General features: G+C 35.9%; 2 protein-coding genes, 1 long non-coding RNA gene, 1 other non-coding gene and 1 pseudogene across 14 annotated transcripts; 4 read left to right on the forward strand and 1 right to left on the reverse strand.

The window, feature by feature from the left end:
* The first annotated feature begins 3,126 nt into the window (after nt 1-3,126).
* On the forward strand, nt 3,127-3,856 carry LOC113318722 (histone H2B.3-like). Its single transcript, XM_026566942.1, has one exon. It carries the CDS (start codon nt 3,199-3,201, stop codon nt 3,646-3,648), a length of 450 nt encoding a protein of 149 aa, XP_026422727.1. The 5' UTR covers nt 3,127-3,198; the 3' UTR covers nt 3,649-3,856.
* A 2,854-nt stretch (nt 3,857-6,710) lies between these two features.
* LOC113319370 lies at nt 6,711-7,885 on the forward strand (annotated as a pseudogene).
* A 765-nt stretch (nt 7,886-8,650) lies between these two features.
* Nucleotides 8,651-9,445, forward strand: LOC113315901 (cullin-1-like). The gene has a single exon (XM_026564143.1). The coding sequence runs from the start codon at nt 8,651-8,653 to the stop codon at nt 9,443-9,445; it is 795 nt and encodes a 264-aa protein (XP_026419928.1).
* A 605-nt stretch (nt 9,446-10,050) lies between these two features.
* On the forward strand, nt 10,051-10,124 carry TRNAK-CUU. The gene has a single exon. It is a non-coding gene; the product is annotated as a tRNA-Lys (tRNA).
* Nucleotides 10,125-16,912: 6,788 nt separating this feature from the next.
* Nucleotides 16,913-21,228, reverse strand: LOC113319550. 11 transcript variants are annotated; one of them, XR_003345609.1, is made up of 11 exons: nt 20,771-21,223; nt 20,585-20,684; nt 20,457-20,501; nt 19,842-19,898; nt 19,687-19,770; nt 19,492-19,557; nt 19,273-19,382; nt 18,651-18,738; nt 17,993-18,113; nt 17,634-17,759; nt 16,913-17,298 (listed from the first exon to the last, which is right to left on the reverse strand). It is a non-coding gene; the product is annotated as an uncharacterized LOC113319550 (long non-coding RNA). The 11 variants fall into 11 exon arrangements; XR_003345603.1 differs by having other exon boundaries at nt 19,687-20,501; nt 20,771-20,861; nt 20,965-21,227; XR_003345606.1 differs by having other exon boundaries at nt 19,842-20,501; nt 20,771-21,227.
* Between the last annotated feature and the right edge of the window lie 329 nt (nt 21,229-21,557).

Below are 21,557 nucleotides of genomic sequence, written 5' to 3' on the forward strand. Positions count from 1 at the left end.
ATGTCGAGACATACAAGTATTACTCTGAAGACGTATCGACATCAGCAAACACATCATCCTTCTATTTGAGGCTAATAATACAAGACTTAACTTGTTTCCATTTCTATATACGTTACTTTCAAGTCGTTTAGATTAAAAACATAACATGCAAATTTATATGTATGAAACTATAGTATTAGAGACTTGATTTCTTATTATGATTAAAGTTTCAAGGAAGAATATGCATGTTATTTTACAACTTATGTATATTGAATTACGAAGTATAATGCTTATCTTTTGAGCTCTGTAATTACGACATAGACACTATCTTTCCAACTTGTTACTAGATTATGTAATTAATTTAGGATTGATTTCATGCCTAGAAAACTATTGTTTGATTACATGAGTTTAAGGAAGTAGACTTACGAAACTTGTTTTATAGTTGAAATAAATAATGGATTGGTGGTCCGATTCTTAGGGATATCTAGCAGGACCGATCCCTACCTATTGGGGATCAATACTAGGACCAATCCCTATTGAAAAACAGATATCCGATATTACGTATACTTTAGGGTTTACGTGATTTTGGAAGTTGGGTGTGCAAAATAGGAAAGTTCCAGATGTCGACATTTTGAGTAATTTGAACATGTGTACGAATCTTATATTTTATTATTTAAAGATATTCGTCGACACTCAAGGTGAGATCCCAAACGGAAATGTCTCAGAATCTTTTTATTAAGATTTTCGAATACATATATTTTATTTTTCCAGCAAGTAAAACATATCTCTGGAAGATATATTAGTAAACTATAATTGTAATGCTAGCTAATAATTGAGTTGTATTCCAAGAGGGACTTTGGTATTACACTTGGATATTGGTTGGAATTAGACAAAACCGAAAATGTAAATATATTGCATATCTTGATAATATTTCCGATTATGGAAATTCCTTGGTGTCCAAACTACCTTGGTCTATGAATAGTGAAGTTTGTTCTTCTTAAAAACTTATCCTGAGGTAGGCACTTCATTTTGTAGTCACTGTTGTAGTTGACTAATTAATATTACTTGTAATGCTATATTGGAGATGAGAGCAACCAAATTAGACGAAATCTCTTACGTCAGCTAGTTTAAAGATTTCCGTGGGATCAAGAAGCGTTTAGATAGTACTATTGGTGGGAAGCTAGAATTTTCATTGTTATTTTAGTTTTCGTTATTGATTTGATTGACTAATGGTTGTTAAACCTTTATTGCACCTAGTTTGTTTATTATGAGAACCTTCTCTTCTGATATAAAGCATATTTGAATCAATTTTTTTTTAAATAAAACATACTATCAGTATTTGTCCAGACTTGTAAAGGAAGACCAACCTGGTAACATAGAAAACCAATTGGTAAAAACAAAAGGACAATGCGGAAATAAATGAGTGATTGTTTCCTCTTGAATGTGATAAAAATAATTATTGTATTAGGATGGTATGTACGCAGAGATAAGGTATGAAGAACATGAAGGATTTCATGAGCAAGCTTCCACAAAACAACTGGCATTTATAAGGGATGTGTAAATGCAGAGATTGAATCGAAATTTATCAGAATGCACAAAATTAGATAGAGGAGGGATACGATGAAGTAGAGGCTAAAGCTCTATAAGTTGAGTTAGGAGTAAAAGCACAAAAATTGGAAATATACCATCTCATAGTATTTTGACTATTGGATGAAAGATGAAGCGAAGTAATTGCTTGCACTTGGAGTGGAGAATAATGTTGTTGAAGAGCAGTGATGTCCCAAGAAACCAACTGAGGAGCAATAAAAAGAACTAACCTTTGTTTCTGACTAGGTTATAGTTTGGGATGTGGAAAAATTGGGGTTTCAGATCACTTGTCCCCTATTTTCCTGTCTCTTCCTGTCCCCACCAATCAGAGTACGCCACCTATTTTTCACTATGCTTCTTTATTAGTAATTCAATAATTCACGACAAAAATTACTTAACCCTAACGTCGTTAAATTGGTCATTAATTAAAACATCTTGGTTCCTGTCGTCTCTGTTTTTCGTCTTTTGGCACTTCATCTTAATTTATATTTAATCTCTATGATAAAGTTTAATAACATATCTCAAGGATCTCAAATAAAGAATTTTTATACAACAGTTTCAAAGTTTTGAGAAAGCACAAAAATCAAAAACAAAAACCTTGTTCAGATCCACAATTCCGGGTTTGGGGAATGCTGGTAGTGATCGATTTTAAATAAAATCAATTTCGTTCCGCTTGAATTCAATGAACGAAGAATCCAAAAGAGGCGGAAGAGGAAGACAATCAGTGGAGATATGATTAAGATTCAAACCTTTGTTGATTGATTACCACAAACAAAAGGATTTTGAATATTTAAGAAAACTCAAAACTGAAAAAGACGGGTTAGAGTTTTTATATCCAGAACTAAAATTACCATCCACAAATTTCTGCACAAAAAATTAGGTCCCTAAAATCTCCCAATACAACTGCGTATAACACTATTGTGGAGTTATAGAATTAGGAGCAAAAGTACAATCCATAATCCATGGATTGTTAGTTTTCAATTTAGTTAGATATTTTCTGGATTGATATAGATGTTTGGTTTGGGATTTTATGTCAATAAGTTAGAAAATTTATAATATATTTCCTGAACCGCTACTGAAGATCAATTGTAACCATGTGAACAGAAATTTCAATGGGCATTGTCTCATGAGAACGATGAAGACAAACAGTGTAGTTTATATTCAACGCCCTTAACGATTATTTTTCATTTTTAGAATAAAAAAGGGTGGCGTACTCTGATTGGTTGGGACATGTAGAGACACCATAGTAGGGGACAGGTGATCGGAACCCAAAAATTGGTATCCCAACGAGGTATCTAGTTATCAGTAAAGCTTTAACCTTAGCCCTTCACCAATTTCCCACACATGAAATTTTTGACTCCGTTAGTCCCAATTTTTTATACTATTGTTTAAACAAAATATATTGTTGAATTCTCTATTCGATCCGTAGGAAATAAAGTACCTATAATCAATGGTGAATACTGTCGATCCGTGTGAAACAAGTCGCACCAATCATACTCTACCCACTCCCCTATATAAACAACCCCACTCTCTTCTGGTCTTCTTTCAAGTTTCAATTTCACACCGAACAACACCTTTACTCTCTTTTCTTTCTCTGAAAAACATTTCATTTCTGGTCAAGTTTCCGTTCAAATGGCACCCAAAGCAGAGAAGAAACCAGCAGAGAAGAAGCCAGCTGAAAAGAAACCCGCCGAGCAAAAGAAAGCTGAAAAAGCACCAGCAGAGAAGAAACCCAGAGCCGAGAAGAAATTACCAAGCAAGGATGCTTCATCAACAGATAAGAAGAAGAAGAAATCAAAGAAATCAATTGAGACTTACAAGATCTACATCTTCAAAGTTCTAAAGCAAGTTCATCCTGATATTGGTATCTCAAGCAAAGCTATGGGAATCATGAACAGTTTCATTAACGATATCTTTGAGAAACTTGCTGCCGAATCGTCCAGATTGGCAAGGTACAACAAGAAACCAACTATTACTTCTCGAGAGATTCAAACTGCTGTTCGTCTTGTTCTTCCTGGTGAATTGGCCAAGCACGCTGTTTCTGAGGGTACTAAAGCTGTTACTAAGTTTACTAGTTCTTAATTGCTGTTTCTGCTCTTTAGGTTTTAGGAATTGGGGTTTCTTCTGTTCTTTTGTCTTAGTGGTTTCATATTTGGGAGTTATGGTTTCACATATGTAATTAGTTGTCTTGTCAATCTTCGGAGGAATGTCAATTTCAAATCCAATATCTTGTTTGTGGAATCAAGTGTCTTAATTTTTTGAAATGAATCAATTGAAACCCATTTTGAAATCTGGAAGTGTTAATTTATCTGAATCTGAATTACATATATTGCATTTTTATTTATTTTTCACCGTTTCATTTAAATAGACACAAATAAGTAAAAACAAAGAGTATTATTGGCTTCATTGGTTGGATTTCTGCTTAGGACTAGTGAATTGTTAGGGGCTCTAAGTGAAACGAAATGTGTCAATTAGTTCAGGTTATCTTACCATGTGGCCTTAGCTTATTCTTATGCCAAACTTTAGATAATCTGCAGCATCGAGGTTCAACCCGAGTCCCTAACTACTAAGAAGGGCAACACAACCATAGAGAGGTTTTGTATGTTGTTTTCTTTTTAACTGTGAGTGTGCAATTTCCTTGGCTTTTGTTTCTTCTGGATGCTCTGAAGTGGGTTCTGTGAGATGGGGATGCGTTATGGGATCCTGCTGTGATGGTGTTTGTAAGAGGTACATACATTTTCTTGCAAAATCTAATTGAAGTTGTTAAGGCACAAAGTTCTAATTTAAAGTGTAGAGTTTCAGTGTTTTCTTTAAAGATTTGATTCAAAATTCATTCACAGGGAAGCTGTAATTGTTAGCTGGGCGGGAAAGAAAAATCGAAACCTTTATAAGTTGTCAGTTTTCTGTTGTTAGTGTGGGGGCTTGCGATTCTTCTGGCTTGTTGGCATTTTGATAAAGAAGAAAGAAACTTGGAGACTTGCTTGAGGACCATGCACTGTAAAGTATTTTCTGATTTCCCTTGACTTGTTAATTTATCATAATTTGTTAAAAGTCAGGGGTTTAGTCTGCTTGAGTAGCTTTGTCTCCTCATAGTAAATCGTTATTCTTATGCATTTTTGCCTGCTCAGTTTTACTGATAGGTTAGTTACAGTTGTTGAGAGAGCCTAAGTTAGTTGTACACTAACTCGGGCAGACATTACGCTGTGGATCTACTAAGTTGCACGGCACGTTTTACAGTCTCTGGTGTCTAAGGCCCAAAATTTTGAACGAATACACTAGCTAAAGTAGTTGAGTAATCGTTGCAGATTCACCAAAGAGTCATTTATGAGTTGGGTCACGTATGTCGAGAAAGAGAAGTAGTTGTCTGTATATGATTTCTGGACACAAATGGGATTTGAATGTAAAACATTTGATAGTCGTGGTCATCAAACTTAGTTATAGCAGATATATTCTTGAGCGTTCTTTCATACAATAAGAGTAGGCGTCGTGATCTTATTCCCATTGTTCCAGAAGAAGTTAAACTTGGAGCTATGCGATGAAAACCTTGTTGTTTTATGCATCTGTGTACGGAAGTTCTAGAGCAGAACACAGTATCTCAATGGGAATAAGAGTACTTGGGACATTTGCAGCATTCATTAGAAACTGTGCCATCTAGCTAACACAATATCTCAACTAGAGCCTTTAAGATCTTCATTATTTTTAGCCAAACAAAAGACATGGATTTTGACTTGTTTGATTACTTTGTTGACCTCAACTGTAGCGCGTAGGGTCTTCTAAAACAGTTGCCTTTCTTCATTTCCAAATAGACCAACATATACCAGTAGTGATAGGGGGGCAGAGGTGCACTGACTCACACACTGTAGATTATGGAATCTGTGCAGTTAGGAAGGAACCATTGGCGACCACCACTGCTTATGAAGTAGTCCCAAACCTGAGCAGAGAATTTGCACTCTGCAGTGAAAGAGGAGATGAGTAGTCAACTCACCTACAAAGCAACAAAGAAAAGCTCATTTATCAACAGCTTCCCTCTCTTGTAGATGGTATCCATGGTGACTAATCTTTTGTAGTACGCCAGCCATAGAAATAAATAACCCTATCTTGTGAGACTGTGGCTAGACCAAACACTAAAATTAAGTTTTGTGCCTGCTTTTTTCTTTCTTTCTGGATTGCTGAATGACAAGATTTGACAGTGGGTAACCCTGATCTATGTTCCATGTGATAAGTGTCTTCACCCATTCCACTAAAAGACATCTCGACAGTGTAGTTTAAACAAACTTGTTCTATTTAAATCTGAGTCCTGAGAAAATCTTCTGTCAAGACCCAAGTTCTAAGAGCCATCTGCATTAACAGTTGCTGTACATTTGCAAATAGTCCATTTCTTAGTTGAGGCAATTTGAGACCCAATGTTCCCAGGAAAAGCACTGAGTTACCATCTCCAACTCTGATAAGGGAGTTGCCTTTAAACAGTACCCGGTGTTTTGAATTTCTTCCATAGACCACATGTATGAGCATGCTTGAGAGGTTTAGTTTCTTTATCAGAACCCGGCGAACCATATAAGGAAACATTAGATTTTTCTCCTAAGATATCTAGTTTGACATATTTTTGTGCTGCATGTTTGATAAGCCTTCAATAATGTTACTCCCTCCGTCCCACTAATAAGTGACCTAGTTACTTTTAGATTTTGTCCCACCATTAAGTGACCTATATCACTAAACAAGGTGATATTTCTAAAATTATCCTTTTAATTGATTATAAGAAATATAAGAAATATGCATAATTTGATAGTCATGTTTATATTCGTTACGTAGGTGTTTTAAAATGCTTTTCAATGGTACAAAGTTTGAGAACATCCGTGGTGTAATTTGAGATAAATCATCTCAAAATTTCACTATTTATTATCCATAAGGGTATAATTGTAAAAAGTGTTTAAAAATATTTTTTTCCTTGCTTGCCTTAAAAATTGTGCAAACTTGAACTAGGTCACTTAATAGTGGGATGGAGGGAGTAGGATATATTAAAAAAGAAATACGAGACAGGTTAAGAGGTGAAGCTATCTTTTCTGGTGGTCCAGAACAAATATCAGATCCTGTAAAAGATATAACAAGTAGCAAGTGGAGTATTCCATGGCTGGTATTCATAATCTTTGATTTTCATAAGCTGTGGGTGAAAGGATGCCAATTGTTCAGCAGTTATGCAGAACCATTGAACTTTTTTTTTTTTGATCAATAGAACCGCGGAACTTCATTAGCCAATTACAGGATACATTCAGATATTCAAAGATAAGTAACACTTCTATTTATACAACTCAAAATCAACAGCTTCAAAACACAAACTCACCTAACTGTCAATCTTTTAATTCATTTCTGAATCTTAGTTCCATCACATCCATCAATGGCTGCTTCAACAATGGCTCTCTCTTCTCCTTCTCTTGCTGGAAAGGCAGTAAAACTGACACCATCATTCCAGAAGGTGAAGGAAGAATCACCATGCTCTTCCAGAAAAAAGACAGTGGCAAAACCTGCTAAATCATCCAAACCAGCAGTTTCATCTAATAGCCCATGGTACGGTCCTGACCGAGTTAAATACTTGGGACCCTTCCCCGGTGAATCTCCATCTTACCTCAATGGTGAATTCCCTGGTGATTACGGTTGGGATACCCCTGGGCTATCTGCCGATCCCGAAACTTTTGCTAAGAACCGTGAGCTTTAAGTGATTCACTGTAGATGGGCAATGCTTGGAGCTCTAGGATGCATCTTTCCCGAATTACTCTCACGTAATGGTGTAAAATTCGGAGAGGCCGTTTGGTTCAAAGCAGGAGCGCAAATTTTCAGTGAGGGTGGATTGGACTACCTAGGGAACTCAAGTTTGGTACATGCTCAAAGCATTTTAGCTATTTGGGCTACACAAGTTATCTTGATGGGAGCAGTCGAGGGTTACCGTGTTGCCGGTTTACCACTCACTTCGTGAAATTGTCGACCCACTTTATCCTGGTGGCAGTTTTGACCCACTTGGACTTGCTGATGATCCAGAGGCTTTCGCCGAGTTGAAGGTGAAGGAAATAAAGAACGGAAGATTGGCAATGTTTTCCATGTTCGGATACTTTGTGCAAGCAATTGTGACCGGTAAAGGACCGCTGAAAACTTGGCTGATCATCTTGCTGATCCTGTTAGCAACAATGCTTGGGCTTTCGCCACAAATTTTTGCCCCTGGGAAGTAAATGTAGAGGCCATGTAAAAAGTTGGTTAAGATCAACCAATTTGTGATGTAATTAAATCAAGTTGTGACACCTTTTAAATTAATTTCAAAACATTTTTTTCACTTCCTGGGTGCAACATGGAATTTTACAGTCAAGTTGTTTCTGAAATTCTAATGAACGTTATACTCACATCTTGGATATCAGTCGTTTAAACAAGACCTTTAATGGAAAATAAGGTAGGAATTTTTAGCAGAAGCATTTTATAAGTGTTTTTCTTGCTCGTTCCATTGTGTTTGCATATCTAGTTATGTTCACGAGCAAATTAGTGCAATTTTTCGGCATGGAAACATGTTTTTAGTTTTTAGCTAGCTAACTGGAATTGAACATTGGCCATGTCTGAAATCAATGAAGATGCAAACTATTGAACAACAAGAACTCGCTTTTTAACAAATTGCGCCAAGGCACTCCAAAACTCCCTAAATGTTTATGCTTATTAGGTATGTCTAGAATTAACAACAGCCAAGTGTGAGTGAATGGTTCAAGTAACGAGGATAACTCATTGTTCATTAGCAACAATCCCTGCAACCAAGCCTACCTATAGTAACCAGACCAAGGACATGCAGTTATGTGAAAGGTTAGGGACTCATGGGCCATGTAACTCCAGCACTACTCGGTTTAGGAAGCATGGCAGGCTGTTTCCTTAGTATAGAAACTGTACCAAAAAAAGAAGGGAATGAATTACATTCCAAATGGGGCTACCCTTCTTTCCCTATAAAAGTAAGTTCATGGCCTGAAGTTTTTCTCATTAGCTTTCTTTTCTTCTTTTGTCTTTGGTCACTTTTAAGTTGTCTGAGTGTAGGGTCTGGAGTTGAGGTAGTTTGGGCACAATGAACAGGCCAGTGGTAAAGTTGGAGGAAGGGTGGGCAATCCTGCAGACAGGGATCACAAAGGTGATAAATATTATTGAAGGTATCCCTGCTGAAACAGCCATGGACGCGGCTTGTTATATGAATCTATACACAACAGCTTACAATATGTGCAATCAGAAACCTCCTCATCATTATATCACACAGCTTTACGAAAGATATGAAGGTGTTTATAATGATTACTTGCAATCAAAAGTTTTACCATCTATTCAAGAGAAGCGTGATAATGTATCTATGTTGCAAGAACTCGTTAAGAGGTGGGAAAGTTATAAAGATATGGTAAGGAGGCTTTCTCAACCTTTCAATTTTCTCAATCGCAATTATGTTGCGCATAAAAACCTTCCAATGTTCAAAGATGTTGGGTTTGGTTGCTTCCGTAAAATTGTTGGCGCGGAGAGTAAAGATCAAGTTAAGGATGCGGTTATCTCGTTGATTAATCAAGAACGTGAAGGAGAAGAAATCGATCAAACGTTGCTCAAGAATGTTTTAGAGATTTTTGTTGACATTGGAAATGAAAATGACGCACAAAATATGAAATATTACGTTAATGATTTTGAAACGGCGTTTTTGAATGATACAGCGGATTATTATACTCGGAAAGCTTCAAATTGGACACGAGAAGAGTATGCGGTGAAGGCCGAGGAATGTTTGAAAATGGAGAAAGATAGGGTCTCTCATTATTTGCATTCCGGTACTGAGGTGAAGTTACTGAAGATTGTTCAAGATGTGTTTAAAACTGCTCAAACAATTGCGTGAAAAGGAACACTACCAATACCATGTATCTCTTATCAAACCGGCAATCTCTTGACGATTGACGCTTGTTTTTTTAATGAACCATTTTTTGTTTTGCTTTGCTCAATTCTACTGTATTATTATTACTATCAGCACTTTAATTGCGACTCTTAATTTTTCTAATTAGAGATATGTTTACCAATCTATTGCTGCAATAACGGCGACTACAGGTTACGTTAGAAACAATGATTGGGCTTTTGCCACAAATTTTGACCCTGGAAAGTGAGTGCAGCTAAAAGATTAGCTAGATTCATCATTCATTTATTACTTGGGTTGTTCTTGATAACTGTAAGATCAACCAATTTGTGATGTAGCTAAATCAAGTTGTGCACCCTTTCTTAATATTTAAACATTCTTTTCACTTCCTGGGTGCAACATAGAATTATACATTCACATTATGCTTGAAATTCTAATGAACATATGCCTCGAACATTCATTGTTTAAACATGACCTTTTTCGTTACTAAAATTCATTAGCTACAAGGGAGTAAAGGCAATTGCCATATCAAAGCAAATCGGAAGCTGTTTTGACGTGATATTCTAATTAGTGATTTGTTGTTGTTCAACAAAGCTGGAATAGCTCAGCTGGTTAGAGCGTGTGGCCCTTAACCACAAGGTCACAGGTTTAATCCCTGTTTCTAGCCTCTCTCACTTAACAGTTGAACTGTTTTCCCTCGGTTTGCTTCTTATTTTTAGTCCTACTCGGTTTAGGAAAGCATGGCTATGAAAAAGGAATGTCATCTTAAATAGGACTCCCCTTCTCTCCCTACAAAAGCAAGTTCGTGGCCTGAAAGTTTTTCTCATCAGTGTTCTTTTATTATTATTTTCTCTGTCTTTGGTCTCTTTTTAAAATTGTCTGAGATTCTTAGGGTTTGGAGTTAAGGTATCTTGTGCTCAATAGACAAGATGGCGCTAGATCAGCTGGAAGAAGGATGGGCAATAATGCAGATGGGGATTACAAATCTGATTAATATTATTGAAGGTGTCCCTGAATCACCAATGGACTCGGAAACTAGGATGAAGATGTACACAACAGTTTACAATCTGGGCTCTCCTCCTCCTGATCATTCTGAAGAGCTTTACAAAAGGTACCAAGGCGTTTTTAATGATTACTTGCGATCAAAAGTTTTACCAGCTATTCAAGAGAAGCGTGATGATGATGTATCTATGTTGCAAGAACTCGTAAAGAGGTGGGACAATCACAAGGTTATGGTGCGTAAATCAAGAGCGCAACGGAGAAGAAATCGACCGGACAATGGTCAAGAATGTTTTAGAAATTTTTGTAATGGCAAGAAATCAAAATTATGTCGATGATTTTGAAATGGCGTTTCTGAATGATACTAAGGATTATTATTATACCCGAAAAGTTTCAGACTCAAGAAGACTATACCGTAAATGCTGAAGAATGTTTGCAAAAGGAGAAAGATGTGCTTAATACCGTTCCAACAGTTGCTTGATAAGGGACATTAGTAATATCTCTTACAGATGACTAATTAAACCGATGATCTCTTGATGTGACGCCATTTTTCTTAAATTTACTTATCTTTGTTTTGTTTTGCTTCGTTCACATCCTAATAACACTTAATTTTGGATAATGATCCCAATAAATGATCACAGAATGTAATGTTAAATGGTAATGGCCTTTCTGACATCAATTGATCGAAGTAACCCATCATCAAGCTTTTTGATCCTTCCATACTCGAGACTTACATATCCCATATTATGTAAACTAGCATAATTACACTCTTAAGACGTTCAAGTTGTGCAGCTCTATTATGACCAACCATAATAATTTCTGACAATCACATGATGCAGTAGAAATGAATGTAATCTCTGCCCCGAATTCAACATGATCTCAGTTATTTGGGTTGAGAGAATCTGTAGCATGAAAAAACTTTGTAGGTCGATCAACAAGCTTGTTCTATATGTAGGCACCCAGACGTGTGCTGTGAAGTTGTTTCTGGGTGCCTTCATAAGCTTGACCTTCGTAGTATTTCACAAGTTTCTGGGCGTTAAATTGTTTCTGGATGATGAATACGGCCGGCACTTCATCTGTTTGGAGTTGAGACCTGTATAGTTGCTACAGAGTGCCCTACAGATGGATGCTATAAAAATAATATCCTAAGAATTTTAGTACCACGTCCGAATAACAGAATAAAAAAGCGATCCTTATAAAGAATTAAAAATCGATTTGGACGACCGAGCTAACCAACGTTAGCTTGTAACCCAAGTGGGGGCTAAAAGATGGTTGGACAATTAATTAGTGGGAGTGGATGAATGCATGCCCTGGTGGTGACAGGCCTAGGAAGTAGGGTTAGAGTTTAAGATGTAGAATATATGGTGGACGAACCGTAGAGCACTCTTGAAATCAACTCGCTCACGTGTATATAGGCTGGAAAGCTGGAAAGCCTACACTACACCGGCTCAGGTGTATAGGAGTTCAGGCTGGAAAGCCTACACCGCTTCTGAAGCACCCACGACACATTCATTCATTTACCTCTGAACAACCATCTTTTTTCGCCACCTTATTGTTCTCTAGTTATAGAAATCTGTTATGAAACTAGAAAATAGAGAAGGAAAGACACAAAGTAGAGACGAAGAAGGAGAGAAAATCTTATTAGATGTGTATTGTAGACAAACATTAGAGCCTCTATTTATAGGGATAGACACAAAGGCATCCCATTAATAAACGAGATTCACCCTAGATATTCTTAACATAATTACACGCCTATAACACTCCCCCTGATGACATTGTGTCTAAGCTAATTGTCTCGTTAAAACCTTTTCAGGAAATTCCAAAAGGACAAAACCCGATCGAAGGGAAAAAAGTACAATTAACAAAACTTAGAAAAGATTTGGACACACAAATGTTGCCTCATTAAAACCTTGACAAGGAAAACCCAGTGGGAAAAACTTTGATGAAGGAAAAAGAGTACAACGCGATAAGTCCAATTGAATGCACCTTATGTGATGGTGCTCCCCCTTGATGAGTACTTCAGTAAATTCTTGGCTTGCAAATATTTGAGTCGAGACTTCCCAATTTCGGTGAACGAATTTCTTGAATGCTGGAGATAGCAATGCTTTCGAGAGAAATTTTCCAGTTGATGAAGTCTTATTTTGTGTTGGTCTTCTAATGGAAGTGTTCTCGAGTCTTCATGCTTCTTCAAATTCATTGAGGACTTGCTTCTTGGATCGCTAGCTTCTCGGAGATGATTTGCAGAAATAGTTGATGCAGTTTCTTCAACAAAGTGCCAATACGAATTTACAGTTCCATAGGTGTACAAATTTGTAGTCATACCTTATATGGATCAGAATGATATCTAAATTTATAGGAGATAGTTATGTTGATGAGGTATAACAAAATAACCTAGTTAATGGTGGGAATCCACCAAATAACCAAAATTAATACAACTCCCCCTTGGATGACCACCATGTTGAATTAAATTGCCTCACTAAAACCTCGCCAGTAAAACCCAATGGAAAAAACTTGGACAAAGGAAAAAGAGCACAAATATCAACATTTTGAAAAAATAAATAAAATAAATGTCAAGGAGATGTTGCCTCATCAAAACCTTGTCAGGAAAACCACATGGGGCAAAACCTGAAACGAAGGAAAAATAGTACAACTTTTGACGATTTATGGATGCTAACTCAACTATATGAGTATTACAGAAAATGAGCATCAAATCATAACTCTAGTCTAGTCTATGGATTCTAACTGCAGATTTAATAAAGAAAGAAAGAAAATAGAATCTATGCTGCTAAAGCGTGGATTTTGGTTTTTTTAAAGGACTCCTCAAGAGACCTACAAAGTTGATATGATCAACTCATTAATCCGAATTTTTGGTTTTGTACCAAATTTCTAAAAACACAAAGGATTGTTAAATCTGACGTAAGCGAGTTAGTTGGCTGCATGAATATAACTTTAATCCACCAAGGATTACAAATTCGATAATGTTCTCCAAACACATCTTGTGTGAATACAATACGAGTCCTTCAAGACTACCACGCAAATGCATCATATAAGAAGAACAAAGTGTTAATGAACCAATCCTAGGGTTTGGACATATAACCCCAAATCGCTCTTAAAACGATATATTTCTCTTAATATGCAATATGACTAACACCAGCCTGTAATTTTCATGCTTGGAAATTTTAAGGTGTCAAGTCGAACTAGGATCCTTATATTGCGTCAATTGAGAAATTATGATAATCCAAACTAATTTGGATTACATGCCAACCAATCACATTTGTCAATATTCCTCTGCAGAGGGGTTCAAGACCACCATTTATTTCTAGTAGCTACTTTAAATGAATATTTGACACTTATTAGTTTATACGATCTCACACAATTTCCAATGTATGCATACTTTGAAAAATTCAAAATTACTGGTACCAGCGCCCGCGGGCATTATAATCTCCCCATCTTCCATTGAGGAGATATGAACAATAGGAATGTGGATCATGTTTTGATAGACTAAATTGGAGTACTATCTGTAGCCTCTTGTAAAACGCTACTTGTTGCTATATGTAATTGGATGTTCCTTTTAAAAAGCAAACACTTATATAAAAGCAAAATGAGATATTTCACACCAATCATATAATGACAACCATTACCAATTTGATCTTGATGGGAGACAAACTGATATAACATTTAAGTTAATTAACACAAAATTTTGATAGTGTATACTCTCCCCCTGATTATGGCGGAAATATTTTAATCTCATATACGAAAACAAATTCCGTAAAGTATTATCCGATTAATTCAAGGACGTATACTTATAATAATTTCTGGATGTTAATAATACCAGTCGGACTACAGATAATGACTTCAGTAGCCATAAGAATTTGTCCTAAAAATAAAATAAAAATTGTAGTCTTCTTGACATACAAATTTGACATTAAACATGAAAATTTATTGGTTACAACCAAAAAGAATATAATATATGCAAACAAATCTCTAATACTTTGGTCACCTGCAGGATCGACGATAGACACTTTTTTTCTTTATCAAAAGAAAATTAAATTAGGAACAATTTAGCCATTACAAGGACTAATGATATTGGATAACAATCCGGGTCCGCACCCTCTGATCTTTGGTGTCCAATTCCAACTACAGATGGAACAACTTTAAATTTTGGAGAATAATACAAGGAAGGGAACTTAAAATTGCTAAACATCTCTCAGGAATGCAGCAATTCTCCATCTTATTGATGTTTCCAATTGTGAATACATGATAACGACATCTCATCCTTTTAGGATTTACAGAGAACCGGTTTCAATTGGCTTATATGATTCTTTTTAAGAAAATAAAGAAATCATTGTCATTATCGACTTTGAAAGAACAAAATCCATTATGTGGTCGAAAAATTCACTCCTTTTTGACAAAAGTTTAGAAAATATGCCAATCTTATGGAAATGATGGATAAAATTTTCACCAATTATTTTATACGATTTATCAAAATCTCCTATCGAGAAAATAAAATAAAAATCGTCGTTTAGTCATCGTAAAAGGGAATATCCACTTTTTTGGTCGATGTATGGTTTCTTGTAAGTAAATAGAAACCATATACATTAGATGTGTATTGTAGACAAACATTAGAGCCTCTATTTATAGGGATAGACACAAGGGCATCCTATTAATAAACGAGATTCACCCTAGATATTCTTAACATAATTACACGTTTATAACAAAATCGACTTTTTAACGCTATTTTATGGTCTTTGATATTGCCCGAATCTTTTCAAAATTAGTACTTAGCCCACCTTTATTTATAATTAGTTTTCAACATTTTAAAATTCACACAGAAAATCAGTTTTCAACTAAAATTCCATCTTTTCAAGATGATGGTGCAACTGAACTTGTTAAAGGACCATTTCAAGTTTTGTTACAATCTAGTGGAATTACTGTAAGAATTTCTTGTCCTAAAACACCAGAACAAGCTGATGGTGCAGCTGAACTTGTCAAATGACCATTTCAAGTTTTGTTACAATCTAGTGGTTGTCCTAAAAACACCAGAACAGAATGGTCTTGCAAAAAGAAAACATAGTCATATTACTCAAATGGGCAATACACTTTTGTTTAATTTTTATTTTCCTAAAGAGTTTCGGTATGATGCTTTCCTTACTGCCTATTATCTTATTAACAGAACTCCAACTAAAGTTTTGAATTTTAAGTCTCCTTTTGAAGTTTTATTTGGTGTTCATCCAGATTATAGCTTTCTTAAAACTTTTGGAACTATACGTTATCCTCATCTTGCTCATTCAAGAGAAGATAAACTCTCCCCAAAATCAGTTAAATGCATTTTCATTGGTTATAGTCCACTTTATAAGGGCTATAAATGTTATAATCCAGTTACTAAAAAGCTTCATGTTTCGAGACATGTTGTCTTTTCTGGATCAAAATTTTATTGGGTATATTAATTATATGTCCCTAGTTTTAACACCCTACAAATATATCCTTATACAATAATAAATATGTCCCTACTTTTTAATAACCTTATCCATTTAAAATTACATTCCCTTAATACCCTCACCCATATAATATTTTTCTTTATTTCAAAATGCAACAAATTTCTTCCTCTACTACTTCACCACCACCAACAACATTCAACTACCATCCCACCACCACCGTTCAACAACTACCACCTACCAACCGCCGCCACCACTAATATTCCACCACCACTCCTTCACCACCACCATTACACCACCAGTCCTCCACCACCACTAGTTCTTCGTCGCCACCACCACTACTCCGTCGCCACCACCACCGTCACCGCCGCCGCCATCACTGGTTCAGATATTTCTGTATCAACAACAGTAGTTTATCCAAATAAAAATAGAACCAACAGCAGAAGTTGATCCAGTTTAGTGGATCAACAACGATAGTTTATCCAAAAAAAAGGATCAACAATAGAAGTTGATACAATTTAGTAGATCAACAATGGTAGTTGATCCACTAAAATTGGATCAACAACGAAAGTTGTAAATGGAGTGAACTTGGCGTGAGTCGAACACGCATCATCTGACATGGAGTCAGTCATGCTACCATTGTACCACAAGTTCAACATTGGAAGAAATTTACATGATTTAAACTACAAGCATGATTATACCACTAGTGGAAATCAGCAGTTGCGACCGACAAAGCAGGTCATTTAAATCGTATCTATGACTTGCTTTGTCAGTCGAAGAAAGGGTCGCTGTTTGAGCGTCCTTTTCATCTATTACGTGTCTCTGGGGGTCGTTGAAAATCTTATATCAACGACCGATTTTAACGGTCTAGGTGTTAAGGCTAACTTTTATCTGTCGTAGATATAAATTTTAATATAAAAAGAAAAGGTTCAGATTGCCTGACTGAATCTGACTACCAAATTAAACTCAAATGATAATTCAAATGAGACCCAAATCAAACTCAAATAAGAATCAAATTAAATTTGCACAAAGATAATCTTCCAATTTAACATTCATCGATTCACTTAGTTCAAATCACACAAAAAATGAATAAAATATTGAGTTCAGAGCAATAAAAGTTCATTCAACAAGACAAATAATTAAGTTCTAAGATTTCGTTACAAGATGATAAACTAATATACGATTGATTAAACAGCAAACGGTGAACTCCGATGATGATGAACTTAGCTAGCCCATACTTCGAAAAGTTACCTTTACTGCAAAAATAAGTTCCGCCATCAGCTGATTAATGCGGGGAGGTCACAATACTCAATAAAATGTGGAGAGTGTTTCCCAATTCCATCCCCACAAACCACCACCAGCACCCATACAAACAACAGAATCACCCAATAGGCAATAATAGAGTACCTGCAGCATAAAATAAGTTTCCAAAATCAATACAACCAACACAAAAAGACAAGCAGACAAGTTCTTATAACTTCATAAAAACACTAGATTACACGATAACATTTTGTTAATGATATTAAGCTCTTCCCCACTGACACAACAAAGACTGCATTAGTTTGTTTACAGGGCGGGAGAGAAACAAATCTTAAGAAATGTATCCAAGTAGACATCTAATATCATAGTTTTATATTTAAAATGCTCAGTTGAAAGGTAGTGATAAAGATAACTCTTTGAGATTGTATCATGTTAACTTGTTTTCAACAGTACGCTGTAAGAGATGGAGATCTACTTCTTACCTTTCACAAGCATCCCAACATACTGATGACCGAGGATGTTTAGATGTTTATCTAATGTCCGCATCAACTGCAATCAAACTATCTTGACACAAGCATTGAGTGGCAATTCACAAAATTGGATGTTACCTGCAAAATTTATCAAACCGATTAAATCTCAAATGTATATATCTTACCTTAGAACTTCGAACAACTTTAGTTCGTAGCACCATCGTTGGTAATTGTAACATCACAGATACCATCAACAAGCATTTTGTCTAATCCAACAAGGTCCAAATTGACGATATTTGAAGTAAACTTGACAAGCCACGACTGGTAAAAAACAGATGACTTAGCAAGAATAATCCCACCAAGGCTCTTACCGGATAAAAATTTAACGAATTCACCGAGTGTATCTCATGCCCCTCTGTGGCATTTGACGATGAAGTTTCCTCTCGCAGAACCTCATCCAAATGATGCACACCAACTTTTCCCTCAACTGAGCTACGTATATACAGAAAAAAATGTTATAGTTAGTCACAAAATGTAATAGAATTCCATCAAAAACGAAACGACTAGAGGATAAGCAAAGTAGAAAAAAAGTTAAGTGACATTAAGGAATGTGGTAATAAAATAATGTAAGGGTACATGACTTTGTTTTTCCCTTTTCATAGGTACTAAGCTGGGGAAACTAAAGGTAGAACTCATACGATGGATAGTTGGAATCAGAACGAAGTACTCATGAACTTAAAATATGAACCCAAAGTCATATGCCGAACCTAATGTTTGACTAACTACCTGTACAGACATGCCCTAGAGAACGTCCTTTTATGGCGGGTACAAACATGCCCGAGCGAAAATTTAATTAGCAAATTAAGCATGGAAAGAAAAAACAAAAAAGCGAGCACCATGAACAAATATGACTATGGTTAGAGGTTACTTTCCTAATAAAGATCAGTAAATGCAGGTTCATTTAACAAAAAGTCTCAACTTAACTGCCTATGTTACATAAACAAAGTGAAAGTACACTTGAGGATGTACCAGTGCTGCTAGGAATGATACTGAATGAAGCAGCCCTTCCACCTCTCCAGTCCTTGCGTGATGGACCATCAAATGTCTTTTTTTTTTGCTAAAACACATGATTGAGTAAACAGAAGATACAGAGCCATAACTCTTGAAATTAATTTCAATAAATCGCAATAGAGACAACTAGACTAACCAGTCACTGCATGTACAGTGGTCATGAGACCCTCAAAAATGCCTAATCTGTCATTGATGACCTACGCTCATGACTTCATCTCTTATCTGTAATATGGAAGGAAGAAAAATGGTTGCTTCCTAGCCTAACATGCATAACAGTTATAGAGTCCAATGTCTGGATTATGGCTATGATTATGCACCTGAGCAAGCACCTAATTGTGAGAAAAACTGAACTATTCAGAAAGCCTGAGATTTCATAGCAAATCCCAGCATACATAAGCATAGAAATGTTCAAGATCCTTTCCGAGTAAAAATGCAAAAGCTCATTGTCAAATGTGGATAACAACCACATAACTGAGATTCAAAATCGATAAACTTTGTTTAATGTATTGTAATGTAAGTCTGCTTAACTAGTACATTGCTTTACAACGACCAAGATACGAGAAGAGTGGTGAACAGTTACCTGGGTTGTTCTCAGAATAGTTAGGCCTTCAACTTCAAAAGTTAACCTTACGGCACCATACTTCTTCACTATTGCTTCTGATGTATGTTCAACAGACCCAAGTTTAAATCCTGAAAGTCGAACTATAAACTTAATACGATTTGTAATGAGACTTGGAGAAACTAATAACTACTAAAATGATAATAAGAAACAAGGCTCGGATAGGTTCTTGTGATTTACCTGAGTCAGAGCGGTGCTGATCCAATATTTATGTTACTCAATCCCCACCTCTCATCAATGACATACCTAGAAAGGCAAGTTACATTCAGAAACAATACTACGTAATAGCCAAAATAAAGAAGAATTGAAATTACTCTGCAATATTTCTTAGAACTAAATGAATATGACAAGAACTCTTGGGATAGTAATTCATACCTCTCCAGTTCCAGCAGCCTTTGTTGGAGAAATTAGCTTTTCTCAGTACATCAACTGCTTGAGAAGTACAAGCCATAGTTGAGCCTGTGAGCAAACTAACAATATCAGATTTCTCGATTTCATTCCGTGTTGTGCAGTAGAATGCAAGATCGCACCTTTCGTTCCAAGGTTTTGCATCCTCGTAATGACTAACTTCTCGATGATGAACTGATCTAGAGTTCAAAAAGAATACAGGGCATATGACACTGTAAGAGTACCAGAACGTGAATAAAGTAGAGAGTAATATATAGGTAAGCAAGCTAATTCAGAAGATTGGCGCAAGTGGTGGGTTTCAGTAGGTTGCATCGGGCTTTTACTCTAAAATCATCAGAGTAAGACTTCAAAATCAAGTACGAGTCTTCGAAATTTCAAAAACAAGTACCAATCTTCCAAAAACATTGGCACACATGATGTAGTGACTTATATTTGAAATGGTTTTCTTCTTTGCAGAGCAACTAAATAGTATCCTATCTTCGAAATTTAATCATATAACTCATGCGCGATACAGATGAAAAATACCCATTTGACAACATCTTATAACACCAACTAACTAAAATTTCAGATAATTAATTCAAGAACCTAGGAATATACAGGAGAGAATACCCATTTGTTATAAAGCTTGCAAACAAAAATATCCATTTGAGATCTAACTAGTCTAGCAACAACATCCTTAAAGCACTAATCATTTGACAGCATACAAGGAAAGATCATTAAATATGTAACACCATTACCTTGGTACCTCCACCCTGATTTCATCGGAGATACTCTTGTTCTTACTAGAAACACAAAGAAAAAAATTTAGTGGCTGCACAAAGAGAAACCCTTATAGAGATACTGAGATAAACTAAGAATTGAGTACTTTATAATCTTCCTCTACCACATAATCCCTCCTTGGGAATAACATCGACAATAACATCATATCCACCACCAACTTGACTCCTCTATTGCCTTCTCTACCTCTAAGATTCAGAAAATAAAATTGATCATAAAAAAAAAAAAAATCCAAAAATAGAAGGAAAAAGAAAAAAATATAAATATGACTCACCGCTGAAAAGAGATGAGCTTTTAGATAAGAGGTAAGTGGTCTAAGAGTTCTTGATGCTGATCTATGGATCCGGGAGCTCATTATCCATTTACTGAAGAAAAAAAACACGAACAAAAACCCTTGCTTCAAATCACATATCACACTAATCATGAAACCTCTTAGATTCAAATCACATCTCACATCTAATTTGATACCATATTATTTTTTTCAATTTCGATTTTGAGAAGAATAGAGAAATAATGAAGCTGAATCTGTTCCCAGCAGATTTGAGATCTACAACTCGACTAGCGATTTGAGGGATTTCAGAAGACGAATGTATAGAAGGTTTACTAGTTTGGTTGAAATAGCATCTTGGGATACTGATTTCTCCACTTCCATGGAGCTAGTTCCTTAGGTGAAATGGAGACCGAGAGCTGAAGAAGAAAGAGGAAATGAGATTGGAAATGGGAGAGAGGGAGGTATTTATCTTCTCAAATAATAAAAATCTATAATAGATTTATTAGGGATAAAATAATACTTATTCGGAGACTGCTTTTAGTCATCTGAGAATTTTTCCGTGTTTTTTCTTATTCCGCTACGATCTTTCATCGGTTTAAGGTCAAAGGACCGTTGATCGGGGGTCGTTCCTGTGGGTTGTAGAAGCCCCATTTTCCACTAGTGTACTAATCCAAGAAAATGTTGTCAACAATAGTTGATCCCATAAATAATTGGATCAACAACAGGAGTTTATCCCATAAATGGAATCAACAACCATAGTTGATCCATAAAAAATTGGGTCAACAACCGT

Source organism: Papaver somniferum, chromosome 10 (assembly GCF_003573695.1).
Source record: "Papaver somniferum cultivar HN1 chromosome 10, ASM357369v1, whole genome shotgun sequence".
Lineage (NCBI taxonomy): Eukaryota > Viridiplantae > Streptophyta > Magnoliopsida > Ranunculales > Papaveraceae > Papaver > Papaver somniferum.